The 24,395-nt window shown below is 33.6% G+C and overlaps 1 protein-coding gene across 1 annotated transcript; it reads left to right on the top strand.

Moving 5' to 3' along the window:
• The first annotated feature begins 5,165 nt into the window (after positions 1-5,165).
• LOC143084458 (uncharacterized) lies at positions 5,166-20,745 on the top strand. The gene is made up of 15 exons (XM_076260813.1): positions 5,166-5,247; positions 5,812-6,046; positions 7,147-7,222; positions 8,143-8,310; positions 8,543-8,749; positions 10,161-10,446; positions 11,624-11,747; positions 12,344-12,444; positions 12,840-12,952; positions 13,380-13,477; positions 14,582-14,643; positions 15,629-15,834; positions 17,393-17,546; positions 19,882-20,106; positions 20,619-20,745. Exons 1-14 carry the CDS (start codon positions 5,166-5,168, stop codon positions 19,941-19,943), a joined length of 1,974 nt encoding a protein of 657 aa, XP_076116928.1. The 3' UTR covers positions 19,944-20,106; positions 20,619-20,745.
• The last annotated feature ends 3,650 nt before the right edge of the window (positions 20,746-24,395 follow it).

The raw sequence follows: 24,395 nt of genomic DNA, 5'->3' as shown, positions 1-24,395 counted from the left end.
GGCTGTTCTACCACCGCAGACACGGGCGGCGGCGGTATTGTTCAAAACGTTATAAGAAGGAGAGAACACGGGCTTCATCTATTCATGGACGAGTTTTATTTATTCGTCAATAGCGGAGACTCGCTCGATCTCTTTCCCGAGAATAGGGGAGGTCAGTTCTCAGTACGTTTACCTCGATCACACTTAACGAATGGAACGTGGGAGTGTGCCCTATTGGAAATGACGTTCGTGCCTACTTTCGAAATACTCACGCGCAGGGTCTACCTATGTTCCGACGTGGTGAGGGAAGAATCGTACATCAGAGACACGTATTTACCACTACTTCAATCCGTAGCAGTGCGACGGGACGAGACGATGGAAGTCGTCTTCGAGAGACCACTCTACCGCACGACGAGAGGAAAGAGGTGACACTATTGGAAATCACCGTCAGAGACGATAGATTACGAGTGTGCCGATTCAAGGACGATCACGTATTCTGCTTGCTGCATTTTAGAAAAAAAGTTATAAGAGGATAGCGGATTCGATTTCGAAGTACATGTATAAACATGGAATGTCCTACCTGCCATAGACGGTTTTCCAGGAGAGATGTCATGTTGTGGTAGAACAACCGCCGTCCGGTCCGTTCCTGTTTCGACACCCGTTTACTATGATCGTTTCGGGTCCGACGTCTTGCGGCAAGACGCATTTCGTGGCGAAAGTCCTCCGAGAAGCGGAAGCGATGTGCGAACCGGCACCGCAGAGAATCGTCTGGCTGTACAAGAGGTGGCAACCCCTCTACGACGTCGTACGAGACGGCGTGCACCCGCCGGTGGAGTTTGTGAGAGGCATCCCCGCCGACCTGGAGAGCGACGACTTCTTCGATCCGAGAGTGCGCAACATGGTGGTCCTGGACGATCTGATGACCCTCGCCAGCAAAGACACCCGCATCAACGATCTCTTCACCGAAGGAAGTCACCATCGAAATCTTTCCGTGATCGCCATCTACCAGAACCTGTATTTTGGAAAGGACCCCACCCAGAGAAGAAACTGTCATTACATGGTCCTCTTTGACAATCCGATCGATCGACAGCCCGTGGCCACCCTGGCACGACAGATGTACCCGGGTCGATCCGAACATTTCCTGCGACAATTCGACGAGGCCACGAGAAGACGACACGGTTATCTCCTTGTCGACGTCAAACCGGAGACCCCCGAGACGGAGAGACTGCGCACGAACGTCCTGACGGGGGCGGGAGAGGAGGAGGAGACGACCCAAACGGAAGAAACGACCACGAACGATCTGATCGCCTGCGAAGAATGCGGACTGGTCTTTGTACACCGCCGCGGACTGGAGGAGCATGCGTGCAGCAGGGAGGAGGAGGAAAGGATCTCCAAGGCGAGGAGGAGGCTCGACAGCAGCGAGGATACCTCCGAATACGACACGGACGAAGACATACTTCCCATGAGCGACGCAGAACTAGAAGAAGCGTTGGAAGGGTTACCGGTGGACGTACGTTGTGCCGAAGAGTTACCCGCAGACATCTCGCACCGACCGATGACCTATGTCGTCAACACGGATACCTGCGATGGACCGGGGAAGCATTGGGTGGCGTTTAACTTTCCATCCACGGGACCGGCAGAATTCTTCGATTCACTCGGACGTTCTCCGGAGTATTATCATCGTCGCTTCAGGAACGTGCTCATCGCCAATGGACCTCAATACAGATTCAGTACGACTCAAGTGCAACCGGGATCATCCGATACGTGCGGACTCTATTGTGTACATTTCGTGAAGATGAGATATAGAAACATTAGCATGGAAGACATTGTGAAAGATTTTTCCCCTAGTGACTTGATGAGTAACGACGACAAACTGCTTGCATTGTACGAATGAATGTAATAAATGTATATGAAACTGACATCTGCGTTGGTATTTTTTTTTCTATTTGCCCCGAACACGATACGATTAATCGGTGATTGACGTTCACACCTTGAAGAGTTGCCTCCCTTTTTTGTACCAGAGTTCTTCGATATGATCATGTGACCTTGCCTCGAACGTTGAATTGTCAATCCAAGAGAGAGATATATATACAGAGTTGCTTCCCTTGTTTTGTACCAGAGTTAACAATCCTCGATACGATCACGTGACCTGTTGTCCATATATGGACATGTGTTTTATTTTGATGTTTGAGTGAAAATAAAGTTTTTACCAAATTTGGTCATAATTTCCATATATGGTCATAGGGTATCTGGTCGGTTTCCATATATGATCGTGTATTTTATTTTGATTTTTGAGTGAAAATAAGTTTTTTTACCAAATTTGGTCATGATTTCCATATATGGTCATAGGTTGTTTTGTCGATTTCCATATATGATCATGTATTTTATTTCGATTTTTGAGTGAAAATAAGTTTTTTTACCAAATTTGGTCATAATTTCCATATATGGTCATAGGGTATTGTGGTCGCTTTCCATATATGGGATTCATCATATGGTGGTCCAGGAGTCATAATCCAACATCAGGTGCTTCCGTTTTGATATATAGCCCGTATTATCATGTAGTGAGTCATGCCCTGATCTTGCATCCTGATGATTCATGGTCGCACCGCGTCATGACCAAATATGGACGGCGTGCATTCGGTATGACTCATCTTCCTTACTTACACTGACGTCATTAGGGCTAGTATATGCCCATATATCATATTGGGGGCGGGGCATGCGCATATGACGTCAGCGCCCTAGCGCCCTGTGTTTTAGGGGTGCCTCAAACTGAACCGTCCCTACTACTAATATATTTTTCTCTTCAAACTTCTCTAATTACGGTGGGTGTAATATTATCCTAATAATATCAACCTAAGACCCATCAACCAGATCTCATGCGTGAATAAATAATGCTTGTGTAATGTACGACCGTTATTAATTAAGTACTATGGTATGTATACCTTTTAATCCTGGTACCTTTGATAACTATTGAACCCATATTTCGTGTTTTTCAATCTGTATATCATTGTTTCCAATGTCTTACTACAGGATTAGAAGCCATACCTACCGGGGACAGGAAAATTTTGTCGATTGGAGAAAGTCATAATGATTTTCGTCATACATCTAGTTATTTATCTGACAGCTTTAAGAAACAAACACTTCAAAAGCTAACAAAACCTTTTAACAGATTTATTAAGAAGGGATATAATTCCGATACTGTTATCAGGTCATTAACAATTGCATATCATTTTGGCTTTAATATTGATTATAGGGTCTTTGCATTCTAAAAACAAGTTGTTGGCATGACACGGGTTATGTTCTTTTCATATATTTTATGATGGTATAATACTAAACCCCTAACGGGAAGGATTGTGCTTGATATTCATATGATGAAGACATAATCTTTCAATCAGCTTATTTGAGGTCTGGAGCTGGCATGTCAGTAACTACTAGTAGTCATTTGTGTATTATTATCATTTTGTTTAGTTTCTTTTGTTACCTATTCTGACATCGGACTCGGACTTCTCTTAAACTGAGTTTTACTGTGCGTATTGTTGTGTGTTTGTTTTTTTCTACATTGGCTAGAGGTATAGGGGAAGGGTTGAGATCTAAAAAAAACCACATGTTTAACCCCGCCGCATTTTTGCATCTGTCCAAAATCAGGAGCCTCTGGCCTTTGTTAGTTTTGTATGATTTTTAATTTTAAGTTCTTGTGTATAATTCGAAGTTTAGTATGACGTCCTCCTGCATTGAAAACCCATTGATGGCATTCGGCTGTTGTCTGCTCTATGGTCGGGTTGTTATCTCTTTGACACGTTCTCCATTTCCATTCTCAATTTTAATTTTAGTATTTAACGGATCAATTAATTGAATAAGTATTACAAATTTTTTGCAAAGAACCTTTTTTCTGTTTCATTACGAAATCTTGTTCATTTGATATGAAGTAATTAGCTAAAAAGAAAAGTAAACAATGGTGTTTGATACATAGAAGAGTTATTTTTTTTTATTGAAAACATTGTATCAGGGACTGCCATTTAAGTTAAGTTGTTTTTAAAAAAAACATTGCTAGCTATATAGCAACATTCAATAATGTTTTTCTGATTAAAATAAATGTTCAAAATAAAGTAATTTTTATCAATAAATACCAAAACAAGTTTATAGAATTTATTTATGAAGGTTCTTACGGTCTATTTTTAATCTAAACAGTATTTATCAATGGAAATTACAGCAAATAAGTAATACAATGTCACATGTTACTCAAATACGGGATTTGGAAACAAGTCATAAGGAGAAGTGTGTCATTGGCAATCATACCACGTCTTCTTTTTTATATTAAAAAACGTTTAAAAATGCGTCTCCCAATTTTTGTTTACTGAGATAGCTTTAACATATTATTTCCATAATGGATGTTTTTTCGGGACTTTTACTTTCAATTCTTTCTGCCTGAGTGATATACGGGAATGTTCGGAGAAAAGGTCCTGTTCTAGATTTTTTGTGAACATTCCAAGAAATTTTTTCAGAAATTTCCCCTATATGTTATTCACATTTGCATGTCCAACCAATCATAACAAAATTGCCCCTACCATATTGTATATAAAAAGCTATACACTGTAATAAACTCTCATATTGCATCTACCTATTTATGTTAATTTTATAAATATTTTTGTATGCCTTAAAATATTTTTTGCATGCAGGGATTGAAATTCATTAAAGAAGAAAATCTTAATTGTTAGGTAAGTGTATTGATTTGATTTTAATTTATAAAAAGTTAACGAACATTTGAATTTAAACTTTCCGCTTGCGGTATGATAATTTAAAACTCTTTTATTTGAGGTTTTTTGATTTTAGCAATATAAGTTCTTTACATTTTCAAATTCTACTTTTTCAATTGACGAAAAATAAATTATATTGTCTAACTTTGAATTTTACACAATGAACAAGAGTTAAATATCAAATATGTCCCATTCTATGCATATAGCTGTTACCAATGTTACACAATTTACTAAGTGAATAACTGTTGTTCAGACATCATTACCACTATGGTTATATTGGGACAAAAAATAAAATCCTAGCAAAACCTTTGTGACATTCAATGACTGAGGCTAGCACATAATTTACGCCCATGTGTAACACACAGAAGTTGGAGCAGTTGCAACTGATAAACAATGTAAACATTTGCCATAATTTCCCTTTTCAGAATTATCATGATACTCTTTCAACACATGCTAGTACAAGCGCCATGGCTGTTGTTTTTCACCTATTTGGAAATACTAGCAGCATTTGTGTGTAAGTAAAAACTGTCTGAAGATACAATCAGATATCTTTTCTTAAATACAAGTTGTTTAATAAATCTTGTTGTATAATAGTCTATCACCCTATAGATCAGTTTAACCATATGTATATTAATATACTATACTATGATTTACCTTTAACAGGGCTATGGTCAAATCTATGAGGTTTTTTCTTGCAGTAAATATTTAAAGCTTGGCGAGGTTTCAAAACAATGGATTATCTATCATTTACAATTATATAAATTTGGGTGATATGAAAATTATGAGAGGTATGTTTGAAAAAATATCATTTTCTTTCGACTTACTATCGTAATGGTAGTAGCAACGGTTTTCTTAAAGCTTTTCTTAAGCTTTAAGTTTTGTTTTTGTTTGTTGAATCTTGAAAAAAAAAACACAATTGTATATATGTTTATGTAAAATTGCGGAACTTTTCATCAATAGATAAAAAAAAAAAAAAAAAAAATAATTTATATAACTTTTTAAAGAAACTTTGAAGTTGTACTTTCTCAATTTTGTGAACCACTTGCTCGTTTGATATTTTTGGTATGCCCTTTTTCAGATGCTCAAGGTGAGAGTGAGATAAATTCTCCTTTCAAGGCCACAAAGTCCCGTTTAAGTTTAGGATACATAGGCAGAGGATATGATATATACAAAGGAAATCCAGCAAGCGAAAATGGAGAGGTTGACCAAGGATTTCGCCTTCCTGTCATAGATTTACCTTTCTCCACGTCCCGGTTCACCATTGATGGAGAATATCGATTACCAGATAACGTTGACGTAATATCTGAAACAAGGTAGAGAACATTTTGGCGTTGTTAATATTCTTAGTTCTTTCATTATCTCGCATGGCTTTTGCTTACTCTATCAGTAAAACAACAAACAGCTCAGAAAATAGTTATCCTAAAATTAAAAGATGCAAGGATTTAGGACAACAATTGTATAACTGCATTCCTCAATATTGCTCTATATTAAGCCATAAGGAATCATTTAATGACACTGTTTCATATTTTTCGCTTTGTGAATAATATATATGAAGTATGAAAAAGCTTGAGCTAGGCTTTTAAAGATATCTAAGTACATAGACATATGCTGAGTTCACTCGTAATTCGAATTCGATTCGCATTAACTAATTCTGTTTAGTTTAATTCGCCGTCGAAACGGATTACGCCCTAACGTCAATTCTAATTCGAATAACATTGCGCGTTAAATTCGCTTTACTGTCCAAACGACGCTAACTTTTACTTCGTATTAACACAAGCGTATTTCTAATGCGAATTGGATAATTCGAATTAGCCAATTCGAATCAATTCGAATTAAAAAAGAAGAGTGTGTAAACACGATTAGCGAATTCGATTCGCATTCGATTCGAATCTAACTCGAATTAAATGTACGTGTGAACGAGGCATCAGAATATAAAAATAAGAAGATGTGAACCAATTATCATACAGGGTTCAATTGAAATGGGTGTTAGCATTTATATGCCATCGTAAGATAACAGTGAGAAAAATCCCATACCGTATAATAGCAACAAAAGGATCGAAAAAGTGTCTCAAATTAGGGTTGACCATAAATTCACCTTTATATTAAATTTTAGAAAAGCCTAGAATTATTTCCAATAAAAAAATCTCGATAAAACATTTATTTTGATGAAACTCGCTTCTCATTTATGAAGATTTACCAAACCAAAAATTGCAGCACTTGTAATTATGTTAACATCCGTTATTCAATTGATTTATCAAATATTGGACAAAATGTTGTAACCCCGAGCTCATAATGCACACGGAAAGTCATGAAAATGTGAATTCAAATAGATTTAAGTTATAGCATATCATTTAAATAAGTACTATTTATGATATTTCTTCCATTGTTGATGTTATTTTTTCCTTGCACCCAGTGCGTCATTTGGATCGTCCTATCATCAATTGATCACGGAAACAGATTACCAAAGCATGCTACAAGTAGATGTTTCCGTAAGTAATATGAGACAGGCATAACCTTATATGTAAACAAAGAAACGCTGTCATCAAGTAACGGTTTTTTTTTTCATTTCAAACAATCAAAAAGTATGAATTGGTATTGAGTTCCTTCCTATATCTTACTAGATTAGATTGATAAATAAATATAGTTTATTCAAAGTCTCATGCAAACAAGACCGGAAAAGGGAAGTAGATTTTTTTTCATTGATTTTTCTACCGTAATTGGGGACTTCGTCCCCATACTAAATGTTATTAGTGCTATTCAAATTTCGGTTAATACCAAAGTCTGGGGTGAAATAATAAACTTATCAACTAAATTATTATTATCCTTTCCTTGTTTCGTTCGTTTGTACTTTCAATGAAAGTTCGATGCAATTGACTTACAATGTACTATCTTATTAGTAATACTTGTTTTGACTCATGTATAAGAAAATACTTCTTTCGATTTCCACTTTTCATTCCTTATACATTGTTTAAAACCGTTGGCACAAATCTTGACCTGGTTTCACTTCCATACTGCTTTTGTTTATGTGGTGATGTTTATAAATTGAGACAGTGACAAAACCATAGAAATAACCAATTCAGCAAAATCAAGGGGCTTTATCTACTTTTAAATTTGTTTTATAAGGGATAACTAATTTAATTATTTTTTTCGGATTTTGACCACAATCACAATGATATTAAAATCCAATTTGGTAATCTCACAATATGATATCAGAAAATTGAAATCAGTTTAAAAAATAATAAAAAGTCTGAAATGAATACCTAGAAAAAGTTAAAACAAATTAATCAATTAACATTCGCAATTAAGTTTTCACACTGTTTTTTAGCCTTGGCAATCAATAACATGAATTTGAACAAATGCATATAAAGCTGTAGAAAATCAAAAAAAATATTTTCATCAATTTCTTTAGGTCCACGCAGAAGGTAGCGGTTATGGTTACACGGGAAGTTTCAGTGCCAGCGGTTCATACCAGAAAACAGTAAAGGAGATGTCTAAAGGAGAAACAACTACTTTGGATATAATTGGAAGAGCCAATGTTTACAAAGCTAGATTAGCGTCAACTGGAACAATGTCAAAGGTGAATTTTGATATGTAAACTCAATGTCACAAGCATAATCGTTTTTAAAGCTATTCAAATTTGTTATACATTAAAAAAAAATCGGTGGAATTTACAAAAAATTGATCTATCTTCCAAATTTGTTATCTCACATTAAAAATAACAATTATCATTGTATCATTCATTTCTATATGTCGCATTTTCTTAACTTTCTTTCATTCTAATTTGATTATATATTGACTTTATGATCAAGCTGAGTGTCTTTTTGGATAACAGTCTCAGAGCCTTGCCGAGTGAGAATTGTGAAGAGAATGCGATACAACAGATGTATATCAATCTGGTCGAGCAGTTTGGAACACATTATACAACTGAAGTAGTCATGGGAGCAAAGGCAACACAGGAACTCAGATTTAAGAATTCCGATGTCGATAGATTCCAGTCTGTTGGTATCTCGGCTATGGTAAGCGAAAACATTGAAATGAAAGAAGGGAAAGAAGAAATAAATTACCAGAAACAACATCGAAAAGAATCAAAAATTAAAATACTAGCACTAAAATAACTCATACTACTTGAATTAATTCGGCACAGGAGTTTGTGCTTTTTGATAGAACATTTGGTGTTATATGAACATATGAACTTTAAATTTTATAATACTAATATTTGCGCTTCCCAATTTATTTTTATGCCCCACCTACGATCGTAGAGGGGCATTATGTTTTCTGGTCTGTGCGTCCGTCTGTGCGTCCGTTCGCTCCAAGTTAAAGTTTTTGGTCAAGGTAGTTTTTGATGAAGTTGAAGTCCAATCAACTTAAAACTTAGTACACATGTTCCCCATGATATGATCTTTCAAATTTTAATGCAAAATTATAGTTTTGACCCCAATGTCATGGTCCACTGAACATAGAAAATGATAGTGCAAAATTCAGGTTAAAGTTTTTGGTCAAGGTAGTTTTTGATGAAGTTAAAGTTACATCAACTTGAAACTTAGTACACATGTTCCATATGATATGATATTTCTAATTTTTATTCAAAATTTAAGTTTTTACCCAATTTCACGATCCACTGAACATAGAAAATGATAGTGTGAGTGCGGCATCCGTGTACTATGGACACATTCTTGTTTTATAAAATTTGCGATTTAATTTTAAAACATTTGCACTTTAATTTATAGTAAATGTGCGCTCCTTTTTTTTTATATTTGCACTTTTTAAAAGAAAGTATTTCTGGTGCTGTTGTGATGGAGGAGATTGTCATGTTCTTAAAAGTGTAAAAGTCAACACAGCTCATTTCTGTATTTATATACAACTAAAAATGCATAGCGTATACATCAGTATTGCATTTATGAGTGAAAAATTGTGTCTTAGATATGGTCCTCATTTTAACTCTCAGTATAGCGGACTCGTACTTCGACCTACAATTGTTAACGTTTTATACACTGCGACTTGAATGGAGAGTTGTTGCATTGGCAATCACAACACGTCTTCTTCATAATGCCATGATATTGTAAAATAGGAAGAATATATCAACAAAAAAATCTGAACATTCATTTTTTTGCTCTTAATACTCTTCAACTTCATACTTAATTTATCTTTTTAGCTTCTTTTTTTTTTTTTTTTTTTTTTTTTTTTTACCTTAGAGCCTTATGAAGACGAAACAAGTGTCTGGCATACACATTTATATGCTCAATGCTCTTCAACTTCGTACTTTATTTGGCCTTTTTAACTTTTTTGGATTCGAGCGTCACTGATGAGTCTTTAGTAGACAAAACGCGCGTCTGACGTATGTAACATATTTAGTCCTGGTATCTCTTTGATGAGTTTATTTATAAGCCTAGTATGTTTGACTATTTTTTTGTTTTTGTTTTAACTAAGGTTGCAGCCGAACTATCATCTCCTTATGGTGTAAGTGGGGGGTTTAGTGTAGGAGTAGCAAGCAATAAAGAATTGAGAGAAATGGTTCGAAATACTGAAAAGGAGCAAAGAGAATACTATACCGGTGGACGTCCTCCTTCAGGTTTCGGTGATGATAGCACTGGATCTACAGACAGTTTACGTGAATGGGCGAGATCTGCGGCGGACAATCCAGCGCCTATCAAATATAAATTGTCTTCAATCGACACGCTAATTAAACCAGAATACTTTAAAAAGACTATATCTGGTAAAATATACAATTTCTATCTTTATAATGTGAAACAATACTTTATTTTACTTAACGGACGCCATCAAGAGTTGGTTGACCGTTATGTAATATCTGTTTTATAGATGAGGATGGATTTGTTCCATTCGTCGTACCTACAATCCCGTTCACTTTCCCACGAATGTGACATATTGAATAAGGCTTATCAATGGATGTGTACTTAAATGAGCAACATAATGGGTTCCACAAGGGGAGCATGATTTGTTTTCCCTTCTGTAACACCTGATATCACCCCCAGGTTTGGTTGGTTCGTGTTGCACAGTTTTAATTTTATATGTTATATTTCGTATACTGTTTTTTTTTTCTTTTTTTCTGTTTTCGTGTAGGTTTATTTTCGACTTATAATATGTTTTGTGGTATCTTTCGCCCCTGTTTTATAAGTAATGTGTGTCTGAAGCCATTTTTCAGGAATGTCTGAACCCCAAAAATAAAAAAGCTAGTATCATGAATTAATGTATTAGACCACATTCATTGGATGGTTTTTTATGTTCATTATCTTGTAAGTTATAGTACTAGTAGTTAGCTAGAAACTGTAAACAGCAAAAATTATCAACCATGCAAGATGCACACAAAGGCCAATGTGAATATGATACAAGTCTTTTGCAAGAGACCTATTGTCCTAAATGATAATTTTTATTCACTTGTTTTGTCATTTTGGATAACATCAATGTTCTTCCTATAATGATTTTGACAGTGGCCACAGTTGAACATGCACATAGCGCCTCTAGTTACATGTTTTGCAATTCAATGGGTTAGCAATTCTCAATCTTCAGTTTTGTAAATGTGGACTTACGATTGTCTTTCGTCTCTTTTCTTTTGCAAAAGCGATGGCATTATTCGTCCTTCGTCCCCATATGTCATTTTGTTCCATACTCTTTCAGTTTTTGTATATTGATATTATTTTGGTTCTCAATATCGAAAAACAATATGCAACCTGTGACCGAATGACGCTGATAATTTACTCATACATTAATCTAATTCGTGAATGTAATCATTATTCGATCACTCGTTGATATCTGATTTCATGGAGTAGTTACTCTATAAATATCAGAAAGCAGGTCATCGCTGATATTATATTTCATTGTTTATATCAAACTGATAATAAATGATATATGCACCATCGTCTTTCTTGTTTTAGGATTGTACGAGAGACGGAAATGTTTGCGCAAAGCGCTGTTTACTTACTGTACTAAAACAATAACAGCAAATCATTGCAGTCCTTTATCAGAATCAAATTCGGACGGAAACGCAACTACTTTCAAGTAAGCACGAACATATACCTAGAAACAATTTAAGTATAAAAGAATTGAAGGAATCAAGAAATGATCGGAAAGCTTTAATCCTTGTTTGAAAATTGATCGATATACAGAAAACAACTGTGACAAAGTACAAATATTTTTTTCAACTTTTTTGGCCGAAAATACGGGACGAAATCGTTGCTGGAAATTTGTGGAAATACAGGCAATGACTTTGACTCAAAACCACTATATGTTTTTTTTTGTGAACCCAATAATACAATTTTTGCTACGTATTCGATAACTCCTTTTGAATAGGTTCTAATTTTTGAAATGTTAAGATAAAAATCGTACATGACTTCTTCATCACCAGCAAAACTAGTAACAACGGATCATTGAACGTAAAACATAATTTCTCGTTAAAAATTATTTGCCATCTAACTGTGTCGACTTCCATTCAGTCCTATATGATAACATATGTGACTTCGCATTCTTATTCCATTTAAACAGTATTATGCTGATATTTTCATTTTTGATTTCCCATTTTTTTTAATCATTAACCCTGATGGCCTACAATTTATGTGTAAATACAATCCGTCCTTCTTTTTTTTTTATTTCTACAGGTTTGGTGATTTTATCAAAGTGACAAATGGAAATAAGTTTTTGGCTTTGTCACAGCATTACGGAATATCACCAGGAATGACAGTCAAACCTTTAACTACAGGTGATTAATCTTATTAGGTCAGAATTTCATTGAACACCAGAAACCATATTATAGATATATATAAATGAATAATACGTACAAGTTTACCTTTTTTGTAATGTCGCGTAAAAAGAGAACTACTATCAAAGCAAACCTATTCAGTACAACTCATGCAGGCACAGCAGTCATTAGCTGATAATATAGTTTAAGCACTCTTTTGTTTTGATGCTATCACACTATATATCTCTAGCGTATCATAGTGACGATGTCTAAGAAAACATTCGACGAATGCACTTCAATCGCCCCGGCCAAGCTCACCTAGGTGAGTTTTTTTTTAATAATGGAGGGACCAACGGTTTTTTTCTTCGAAATGTCACATTTAATGCTTGGCCAGAAATAAATATTTTCTTTTTTAGTGTCCGAAGTAACGAACTACGACGGATTATTCCAAATAGTTCCACCAGAGGGTTTCAACGCATTTGGAAATAACTTACATTATGGAGAACCTTTCCTTCTGAAGACGTTAGAGGTAAATACAGTAAAAGTTCATACAATGTTCAGAAACAGGTATAACTCATGTTTTGTCAGATTCAAGCGAATAATCAGGCGCTTCAGTTTCCGTTTTCATTATGACTTTGTATAGATAAGATAGTATAAGATAAATCAGAAGCCAAAATCTAATATCTATTTCAAGTTTCTAAGATTTTGTATGCCCATGATTAAGCTATGATACTTGAATTGAAAACTGAAAAAAACTCTTCCATTTGAAAAACAAGTGGTCGTTCACAATCATGTTAAGACACTATTTGTTATAAACAATAGGTAGTCAAGTATAGTCATAATTTTATAAGACAAACACGATATATACAGAAATGTGATTAATTACTATTCAAAGGAAGAGATTGTCTAAGAAATATATTTTGTGTACATTTTCTTTATTTTCTCTTTATTTACAGGGCGATATGTTGTATATGGGTAAAGTGATGATTTTAAATACAGATATGCCATCTGAAGCAAGACTACACGATGTGTTTACAGATAAAGACGAAAAAGGGTAAAATAATACACCTCTATGTATATATTATATACAGTACGACATGGAATTCAGCAGGGTACAGAATCCTTCCAGTTTGCATTTCTTTTCTATTATTTTACTGTTAAAGTAGAATTTCTAATGTTTCTAATCAGAATGTAGTAATGTAGAAATTGCGCTTTAAAAAGCTTAATAAAGGCAACAGTAGTATACCGATGTTCAAAAGTCACAAATCGATTGAGATAAAACAAAACCGGGTTACAAACTTAAACCGAGGGACACACATCAACTATAAGTGAAAAACAACAGAAACACAGAACTGCTACAAAAACAAACGCCGACAAACGAATTATTTGATAATAACTGTCATAAAATACAACAACCTACAAAAGAGTAAACCACGGTTTCCGTGTAAACTTGATTATGCCTCGCTCAATTCGAGAAATGTCAAAATTTACAAGCAGCTTCAATGACAAGGTTTGTGTTAACTCCCTGAAGTTGTTATTTGAAAGTTCCATTGAAGTTAAAACGCATGATTTATTTCTCCGTTCTCATGTTAAATCTGATGGATGTATGTCTGATACTGTATAAATATTGGCAACAATAGTTAACATATGTTTAAAGTGAGAGGTTTAGCAAGCTACATTTTGTATAAAACCAGGTTCAATTCATTTTCTACATAAGAAAATGTCTGTACCAAATCAGGGATATGACAGTTTTTGTGCATTTGTTTGATGTGTTCCAGCTTTTTATTTTGCCATTTGATTATGGACTTTTTGTTTTGATTTTTTTCACAGTTCAGTATTTTTGTGATTTTACTTTTTTTCTCATCAATCAAGTTTTGAATATAAAAATCCAGTGAAAATAACTAAAGGAATCGAATAAACTCATGAGGGAAAAAGCCTGGATGCGTCAATCGAATATAAAATCCATTTTAATGAGACTAAATATTCGTTCAAACAGAAACTACTTATTCCACCTTATTATTCATAACTACCTAATCAATGTTGTCTTAAGCGCGTTTTATTTAATACCAGCCTTTCGAATACTTGTTATGAGTATATGAATGTTTGTGAGAGCAGGGCAATAACGTTTGTCTATAACTATCGACTTTGTTTTTATCAGAAATGTCAACATCAGCCACAGTCAGATCACTGACTTCTCAATTTTTCTGAAAAAGGAGAAAGGTAAGTTAATTACTATTCATGATCATGACATCTAAAGTATTTTAGAACTTCTAGGTTTATTTCTTTATCATTAAAAAAATATAATTTGATATTTGATGATTTACAATACTCATTTACTGGACCCTGAATCCTATGTCACTTCACCAGTAACTCAATTTTTAACTGTTCAGTTGCCAATGAATGCCCAAAATTTTCAAATACAAAACCAATGTCCCCTATATAACAATAAAGACAATTATGATGAAGAAAGTCAACAGTATTATACTGCTGTTCAAAAGTCATAAACCGATTGAGAGAAAACAAATCCGAGTTACAATACTCATTTACTGGACCCTGAATCTTATGTCACTTCACCAGTAACTCAATTTTTAACTGTTCAGTTGCCAATGAATGCCCAAAATTTTCAAATACAAAACCAATGTCCCCTATATAACAAAAAAGACAATTATGATGAAGAAAGTCAACAGTATTATACTGCTGTTCAAAAGTCATAAACCGATTGAGAGAAAACAAATCCGAGTTACAAATAAGAGGAAAACAACCAGGGAACAACAGAAACACCGAAGTGCAACATACATATAAACGAAATATTTGATAACAACTGCCGTATTTCTTACTTGTTACTTAACATTTAAAGAAAAAAAAAATGGTGGGTTGAACCTAGTTTTATGGCTATCAAAACCTTCCGCTTAATTACAATGTAAAAAATACCACTATAATAAATACTGTTGCTACAAACCTGTCATGCTTCATAATACAAAAACTTACAGTGCTGCAATTTATAACCACATTGTAAACAACAAAACAGTTTTGATACACTTCTCTAGATAAAGCCAATACAAAATGTATACCTTTATCAGTTGTGCAGTAAAAGCTTTTTATGCAATGTAATATAATTGATCTTATAAATGTGTGGTAAAGAATTGATTGTGTAATGCCATAAATTTTACTCTATAAATAACAATGTAATTTACCAACATTTTAGATTGTTCGTATTTAGTATCTCTGAAATACGCCTGTCATATTGAGGAAAACTATTTTTTCCAAGTACAAATAATCGGATCAGAAGGCACAATAAGAAGTAACGTGAATGTTCGCTGTAGTTGTAAGAGAGGTATATGTGGGTTCATTTGGTTTCACGACATTATCATCGAGCACGATATTGGACAAGTTGACAAATTACGAATTATGGTATGGTTAGATTTGATATAAGTTTGCAAGGCATTAGTATATGAATAGTTTGAAATGATTGACGATACATATAAGAACTTAATTATGTCAAATCTGCACATCTGTCATGAACTTATAGTATACTTACGGATTTTCATAGGGTCAATTATATATCACTTGACCACTTGGTATCCTAGCCCGGTTTTAGTGGGTTTTGTATTGCTCAGTCTTTATAAAAAAAATATGTGTGTATTGTGCTTTGTCAGTTAGCCGTTATATACGCCCGTCTAAGACGGGACGTATTATGGTATACCGTTGTCCGTCCGTACGTTCGTCCGTCGTCCACACTTCGCACAATTACTAAACAACGCTTCCGCCAACTTGAATGAAACTTTGTTGAATTGTTTATATCTATTTTGACGTGAGGTCCCTTTCGATTTTTAGAAATTTCAAAATTTTCGTGTCCATGTTATGAAGTTTTATCCTTGTAAAAAAGGATGAGATTTTCAAGTTTGCGGACAATAACTCAAAAATGCTTCCATCAACTTTAATGAAACTTTGGTGAATTGTTTATATCTATTGACGTATGCTTCCTTTCGATTTTTATAAATTTCAGATTTTACGTTTCCATGTAATGAATTTTTATGTTTAAAAAAGGGGTGATTTTCCAATTTTTGGACAATAACTCAAAAACACTTACTCCAACTTTTATGAAACTTTGGTGAATTATTCATATCAATTGATGTAAGATCCCTTTTGATTTGTATAAATTTCAGATTTTACATTTTTAGTGTTATGCAGTCTTATTATTAAAAAAATGAGTCTTTTTTCCAGTTTTTCGAATAAATCAAAACTGCTTTCAGCAGTTTATGATGAAACTATGGTGACTTTTTAATATCTATTGAACCTAGTACCCTTTTGGTGTTTTTTTTATATATATAATTTCTGATTTGATGTTGTACAGTTATGGAATTTTTCTTCTTGAAAAATATGTCGGAAACGACCAAGGAAATTTATTCGTTGAAAAAAAATCATTTAAAGCATAAAGATAAGCTAAAAGGGCAACGGGCTTATCATGCGCTTATAGCGCAGCTCTTTTTTTGTCTTTGCGATGGCATTGTGTTTGTCGTCTTTTTTTTATCATTTTTGAGATTGTATTTCATTATACCAACGTTTCTTTCATTCATTATGGTTCAAAACTCAAAATTGTAAAAACTTATATATTCTCCCTTCTACAACCAGTGATGAAAAAGCAAAAGTAGTCAGAAGGTACTTGTCATTGAGCAAAGACAATGAAAGACACAAATAAATAAAAAACATCTAAAGGGTAGCGTGCCGTTTTCTACAAAATGTCTTTACAGAATGTTAATCACAACTTTGAAATAAGGTAAACTATCTAAACTCGGATTATAGAAAATGATGTGCGAAAACTCAAATTCGCCAATACAATAATCATTAAGATGTACAGTAAAGGTTGTTTTTTCTTTTGATTTCAAGATACGCTATTTGTGTCCTTTTTTATGAACACATATTTTGGGTAATTAAAAAAAGATACATCTATCTTATTTTTTATCTGAAGGGTCTCCATGGAATAACAACAAACCGTATATATGGAGTATACATTAAAGTTTTGATAAATGGTGAAAAAAGACAAGTGTTTTGGAATAAAGGCCATTGTGTTGGCCGTATATTCGAGATCAGAAGTAGTCTTCAATTTAAACAAAGAGCAATTGGTAAATAATTATTATTGCACACATCAGCAGTTAGTGTTCTCCTCTAGTTTTGATAATTTGAATGAGAAGCAAACTAACTCCTCTACCCTCTTAGATTAGGAAAGTAGAAAATACCCTCTTAAATCTTTAACTGGTACCCTATATTTACTCTTTTTAACGAGAAGTAGAGAAGCATCCCTGTATATTTCTGTTACTTAACACAAGATTTTACCACATTTTTTAGTTTTGTTATCGCCATTTCGAACCATAGTATCAAAACCATTTTTTTTTTTATCTCATACCTTAAACGATAAATAAATTCCAGGATGCCTCATTAGTTCCTTTTATAACTGCACAACCATTATTTGTCAGGTTTAGGTTTACCAAGATAAACACGAACCTTTTCTTATCCCCTTCTTCACATGTATGAGTATTTTCTACCTCAACTTGGATGTGGTATCATTATAAGAGTTTTGTTCGTTAGGAAGTTTCTTATCGTCTGTCTCTTGCATTTTTTTGTAACCATTATGGTAATTAAGGTCATTGATCTAAAATTTTGGAAATGTTCACTCACATGTGAAGCAGGAAATAAAAAAATGTAATTAATCTAAGTAGAAAAATCAAAGTTACTGTTGAGACCGTCAAACTGGAATGGTTTGATTGTATCGGTGTAAAATGAAACTGAAAATTTATAAAAATTCCAATTTCGTAGAAAAAAAAGTACGAATTATTTTTATATATCGAATTTCGTTGATTGAATCAGATTCCAAAATGACGAACTATTTAAAAAGAATTGCGTGCTTCTTTTCTAATTTGACAATATTGTGTATTTATTAGGTATAAACTTATAGGCATACCCGTTGTTGGGTTGCTGCCCTGGAATTGGCAATTTTAAGGAAATTTTGCAGATTTTGGTTATCTTGCATATTATTATAGATAGAGATAAACTGTAAACAGCAATAATATTGAGCAAAGTAAGATTTAAAAATAAGTCAACAGGACCGAAATGGTCAGTTGACCCCTTTAGGAGTTATTGCCATTTATAGTCAATTTTTAACCATTTTTCGTAAATCTTAGTAATCTTTTACAAAAATCTTCTCCTCTGAAACTACAGGGCCAAATTAATCCAAACTTGGCCACAATAATCTTTGGGGTATCTAGTTTGTAAATTGTTTGGGATGACCCAGCCAACCACCCAAGATGGCCGCCATGGCTAAAAATATAACATAGGAGTAAAATGTAGATTTTGGCTTATAACTCTAAAACCAAAGCATTTAGAGCAAAGCTGACAAAGTTAAATTGTTTATTAGGTCAAGATCTATCTGGCCTGACGAACCAGACAACCTGTTGTTGGGTTGCTGCCACCAAATTAGTAATTTTAGGGAAAATTTTGCAGTTTTTTGTTATTATTTTGAATATTAGTATGGATAGAGATAAACTATAAACAGCAATAATGTTCAGCAAAGTCAGATCTACAAAAAAGTCAACATGGCCAAAATTGTCAGTTTCTACCTTTAGGAGTTATTGTCATTTATAGTCAATTTTTAACAATTTTTTCAAAAATTTTAGTATTCTTTTTAAAAAATCTTCTCCTCTGAAACTACTGGGCCAAATTTAACCAAACTTGGCCACAGTTATCATTGGGGTATCTGGTTTAAAATATGTGTGGCATGACCTGGCCAACCAACCAAGATGTACGCCATGGCTAAAAATAGTACATAGGGGTGACATGTAGATTTTGGCTTAAATCTCTGAAACCAAAGCATTTAGAGCAAATCTGTCAAGGGATAAAATTGTTTATTAGATCAAGATCTATCTGTCCTGAAATTTTCAGACCAATCAGACAACCCATTGTTGGGTTTCTGCCCCCAAAATAGTAATTTTAAATAAAATTTTGCAGTTTTTTGTAATTATCTTGAATATAATAATAGATAGAGATGAACTGTAAACAGCAATAATGTTCAGCAAAGAAAGGTTTACAATTAAATCAACATAACCAAAATTTTCAAATGACCCTTTAAGGAGTTATTGCCCTTTATAGCTTATTTTTAACAATTTTCATAAATTTTGTAAATTTTCAGAAATTATTTTCCACTGTAATTACTGGGTAAAGTTCATTATAGATAAAGATAATTGTAGCAACAAGAATGTTCAGTAAAGTAAGATCTACAAACACATTACCATCACCTTAACACAATTTGTCATGACTTTATCTGTGTCCATTGTTTAATATGCACATAGACAAAGGAGAGCGACACAGGCTCTTGAGAGCCTCTAGTTTTATTTATCCAATATGACAATAGATCTTGTTGAACATGTTTGACTTTGAACTCATCGATTTTGATTGTGATCGCAGATTTAGATATGTATCCAGTGAAGTTTACATTCCATAGTACAGATAAAACTAACCTACAATGACAGCCTGTCAAGGTCAGCGACACGGGTTTTATTCATGTTTTATCATCAATGCCAAGAAAATCTTTCTGGGACCAGGGAATTACACAGTTAATGAGTGTAGAAAGCATGGATAAAGTAGGAATCAAAGAAATAGGACCAGGAGCACATCAACCGATTTCAACAGGTATATGTATGAATATTGAATCCCTCATTTAAAGAGCTTCTTGTAAATATTTGATTAAATAAAGTGATCAGATAATTTGTTGTTTAAATTTTTAATATTCTAAATATATGTACTAACTATTTCACAAATTAACACAAAAGATATTCTAAGTTAAAAACTAACTCATCAAGGTTACAAGGCGTGTAATATTTACACCAAAGGGCGTTCTGTCAAAAAAGGATCATTATGCCGTTCGCTCGAATGTAAAATATTCAAAATCTAAAGCAAGAACGAATTTAAAGATCGTTGTTGGTCGTTTTTTAAATTGCTACAGCACAACATATAAGAAAGACGTGCATATGATAAAAAAAAATAACTCATAGAACAGACTTCTGCCTTGGAAGTGTGTCTTCGACCCCTTTATTAGTATAGTTCGTCATTCCTGCGTGACATTAATCACTCATGTAAATGTCTACAGAAGTAGATGAAATAGTATATTTCTTTATTTAATAATAAATTTTATTCTATTTCAGTTTGCAACGCATTGATATATCCAAGCTCCTCTGATTTCACTGATCGATACGATTTTTCTGATTATATCGTAATTTCCTTTGATGTCAACGTCATGGTCAACTATGTAGAGCTAGAGATAGAACATGCCTATGACTTTGACAAATATAACTTTACCTTAGCCTATGTCAACGAAGAAAATGAAGCATTCACAGATATATCTAATCTTAAAAGAACCGTAATGAACAATACACTTAATCTTACATTGCCATCTTCGATGTACACTACGGCTATCAAAATATCTTCAATACATATTGATACCAACACAAATATAACTCAAATTATTAAAATGGTAGCAGTAGTTGGTTGTACCCGCGCAGTTATAGACACAAACACTGGCATAACTAATACAAACAACCAAGAATGGAAGCTTAAACTGAGCGAGAATCAAATACAGACATCTCCATATCTCAAGGTCATTCCAAAGTCGAAAAACACAAATATAAATCGTGAAGAATTATTTAACCTCTTAGAAAAACCCGTGTCTGGTTCATTTTCCTTAACGATTCCTTTAGCAGAAAGTCAAACCGACTGTAATTTTACTGCTAAAGCTTTACATAATGTTCTAGAACAAACCAGCATGGTAGCAGAACTTAAATTTGAAAATGTAAAACTAACAAGAAAATCTGACAATAGTGGAGAAGCTGTCGTTATTTTGATGGATTTGACAGGCCTCAACCAAATTGAATATAACCGAGGGTACATGTCGTTAAACGACGCAGTTAAGGAAGCAGTCAAAAGCATGACTTGTACAACCAATATTGATCCAAAGGAATCATCACAAAGCCAACTATCCCAAGGAAACAGTTCCTCATCTGCATCTTCAACTGGCATCATTGCTGGTTTTTCTATTGTCGGTTTACTACTTATTGTTGTCTTGTTGTTTTTAATTTGCAAGACATACAAAGAATCAAGCAGCAAGAAAGGTAAAAGTTTTCATTTTTTTCATAATAGTATCTACATGCATATCTAAATACTTATTCGATGTTTTTTAATCTGTGTCCTAATCATCTGCTAACTATTTTCTAATATTACTTAGTCGAGTTAAGAGCAAAGCTAAGGTATAAAAGGAACAAATTTTAGTTAACGTTATACTTAAGATCATACACAAAGGGCTTCATTATTCAGATGTGTTAACATTCATAACAATTTATTTATTCTACACAAAAGACTCACTTTGAAAATAGTACCCTTTTTAGTGTAAAATTCAAAGAATATATTTTACAAATATTCAAATGTAATTATTGGATTGTTTGAACTTTCAGAAATCAAAGGACAATTCAGAGCACCACCAAATGTCAACAAAGGCTACAACGAGTATACCGTAGAAGATACTGGGAATTAGCTCTTGATTAGAATGAAAATATATTGACAGTCAAAAAACATTTTAATATATTACTTTTTAGCTCACCTGGCCCGAAAATTTCTTAATATGCCACTACAAATAGAATAAAAACCAACATAGGACCCTCTTTCATAAACTAAGTTGGTACAAGTTAAAGTACAAACATACACCTCGGGGTGCTCTACGACACGAAAAACCTTAAGCTATGCATTATATATAACATGATGTACTTTCTTTTTTTTCTTGATGATAAATTCACAAAGACACCTGATGAATTAAATTGCCACTTTAGACAGATCATTCTCTTGCATTATACATCTAATCAAACAACAAATATTTAAACCAGCTGAGCACACAGCTGGTCACAATTCAAAGAAGACGTAAGGAATTTTTCATAATATTAATCTATATAACGAGTTTATGTACACATCGAACTGTGAGAGGCCAGCAGGTACTCAGATCATGGGAGAAACAATAAGTTTACCTCAGTATATTACGTATGTAGCCTTGTGTGTTAAAAGATGAAAGTAGTTTCCCTAAGTTTTAATTTTATTTACAACACTACCATAAACAGTCAGAAATGTAGTCTTAATATTACTCTTTTCACGAGAACTGTTATATCTAAAGATGCATATGAAAACCTAAAATAATCGAAAGACTTAAATAAATATGTTTACGCTATAACGGCAAAACACAGACAAAGGATGCAAAAGAGACATTCAACATTCAAACTAATAATAAATTGAAAATAAACTGACAAAACCGACATGACAAAAAACAAAAAGACAAACAACAGTATACAAAACACAACTGTACATAAACATGGACTGGGAAACACGAACCCATCAAATAACTTGTGTCATACAAGTCTACACTCATTAAAGTCGGCTTCATTAAAACCCATTTCACGTCATAGGAAGCGTTAAACTTTTTATTAATATTGCCATCTAAACATGAGGCTCTAAAGAGAGTCATCTAACGCTCAATTGAAACTTCAGCATTAAATTGATACAATACAACACGAACATTTGATCTAACTAGAAATAAATGCAGTCAAAATCTTGCCTTGCTGGACAAAATTTCTGTGTATTCATTTCTTTTCTTCAAGACATGAACAATTTAAAAATAAAAACGGGTTGAAACTGTACGTTATGAGAAACAACTCCAGTAATGGGTCGACTGATTTATTTGTATATGAAGCATTATTGTTTTGCGGTATAATTTTTCAATATATTAGTAAGAACGCTCAAAATTTATAATAACTCATCTTGCATAGGCAATTATTCCTATTGAGTTAACTAACGATATCAGGCATACTTCTTACTTGTAAACCTTATTTAGCTAATTAGGTTTATGGTTCATTGTTGGAGGAGTTATCAAAACTCCAACTAGAGGCTCTAGAAAGCCTGTGTCGCTCACCTTGGTCTATGTGGATATTAAACAAAGAACACGGATTGTGTTTGTCGATCTTAGTTTATTGAACAATCTTGAAGCTTACACTTATCTCTATCTTTACTGAAATTGGCCCACAGGTGACAGTAGAAAATATTTTGTACAGATTTACAAAAATTTACAAAATTTATGAAAATTGTCTTTAATAAACTTGGCCCAGAAGTGACAGAGGAAAATAATTTGTAAAATTTTACAAAAAAATACCAAATTAATGAAAATTGTTAAAAATTAACTATAAATGGCAATAACTCTTTAAGGGGTCATTTGACAATTTTGGTCATAGTTGTCTTATTTGTAGATCTTACTTTGCTGAACATTATTGCTGTTTACAGTTATCTCTCTCTATAATAATATTCAAGATAATAACCAAAAACTGCAAAATTTCCTAAAAACTACTAATTGGGGGGCAGCAACCCATCAAGGGGTTGTCCGATTTGTCTGAAAATTTCAGGGCAGATATATTTTGACCTAATGCACAATTTTACCCCTTGTCAGATTTGCTCTAAATGCTTTGGTTTCAGAGTTATAAACCAAAATCGACATTTTACCCCTATGTTCTATTTTTAGCCATGGCGGCCATCTTGGTTGGTTGGCTGGGTCACCGCACACATTTTTCAAACTAGATATCCTAATGATGATTATGGCTAAGTTTGGTTAAATTTGGCCCAGTAGTTTCAGAGGAGAAGAGTTTTGTAAAAGATTTACAAAAATTTACAAAATTTATGAAAATTGTCTTTAATAAACTTGACCCAGAAGTGACAGAGGAAAATAATTTGTAAAATTTTACAAAAAACAACCCAAATTAATGAAAATTGTTAAAAATTAACTATAAATGGCAATAACTCTTTAAGGGGTCATTTGACAATTTTGGTCATGGTTGTCTTATTTCGGATCTTACTTTGCTGAACATTATTGCTGTTTACAGTTATCTCTCTCTATAATA

The sequence above is a fragment of the Mytilus galloprovincialis genome, chromosome 7, assembly GCF_965363235.1.
Source record: "Mytilus galloprovincialis chromosome 7, xbMytGall1.hap1.1, whole genome shotgun sequence".
NCBI classification, from domain to species: Eukaryota; Metazoa; Mollusca; class Bivalvia; order Mytilida; family Mytilidae; genus Mytilus; species Mytilus galloprovincialis.
This window is presented reverse-complemented; position numbering and strand designations above follow the sequence as displayed.

Excerpts from the sequence above, each read along its gene's own strand:
- LOC143084458 (XM_076260813.1), top strand. The coding sequence starts at position 5,166 with ATGATACTCTTTCAACACATGCTAGTACAAGCGCCATGGCTGTTGTTT. Across the intron at positions 8,750-10,160 it reads CTGTTGGTATCTCGGCTATG|GTTGCAGCCGAACTATCATC; the intron begins GTAAGCGAAAAC and ends GTTTTAACTAAG. Across the intron at positions 10,447-11,623 it reads CTTTAAAAAGACTATATCTG|GATTGTACGAGAGACGGAAA; the intron begins GTAAAATATACA and ends TTCTTGTTTTAG.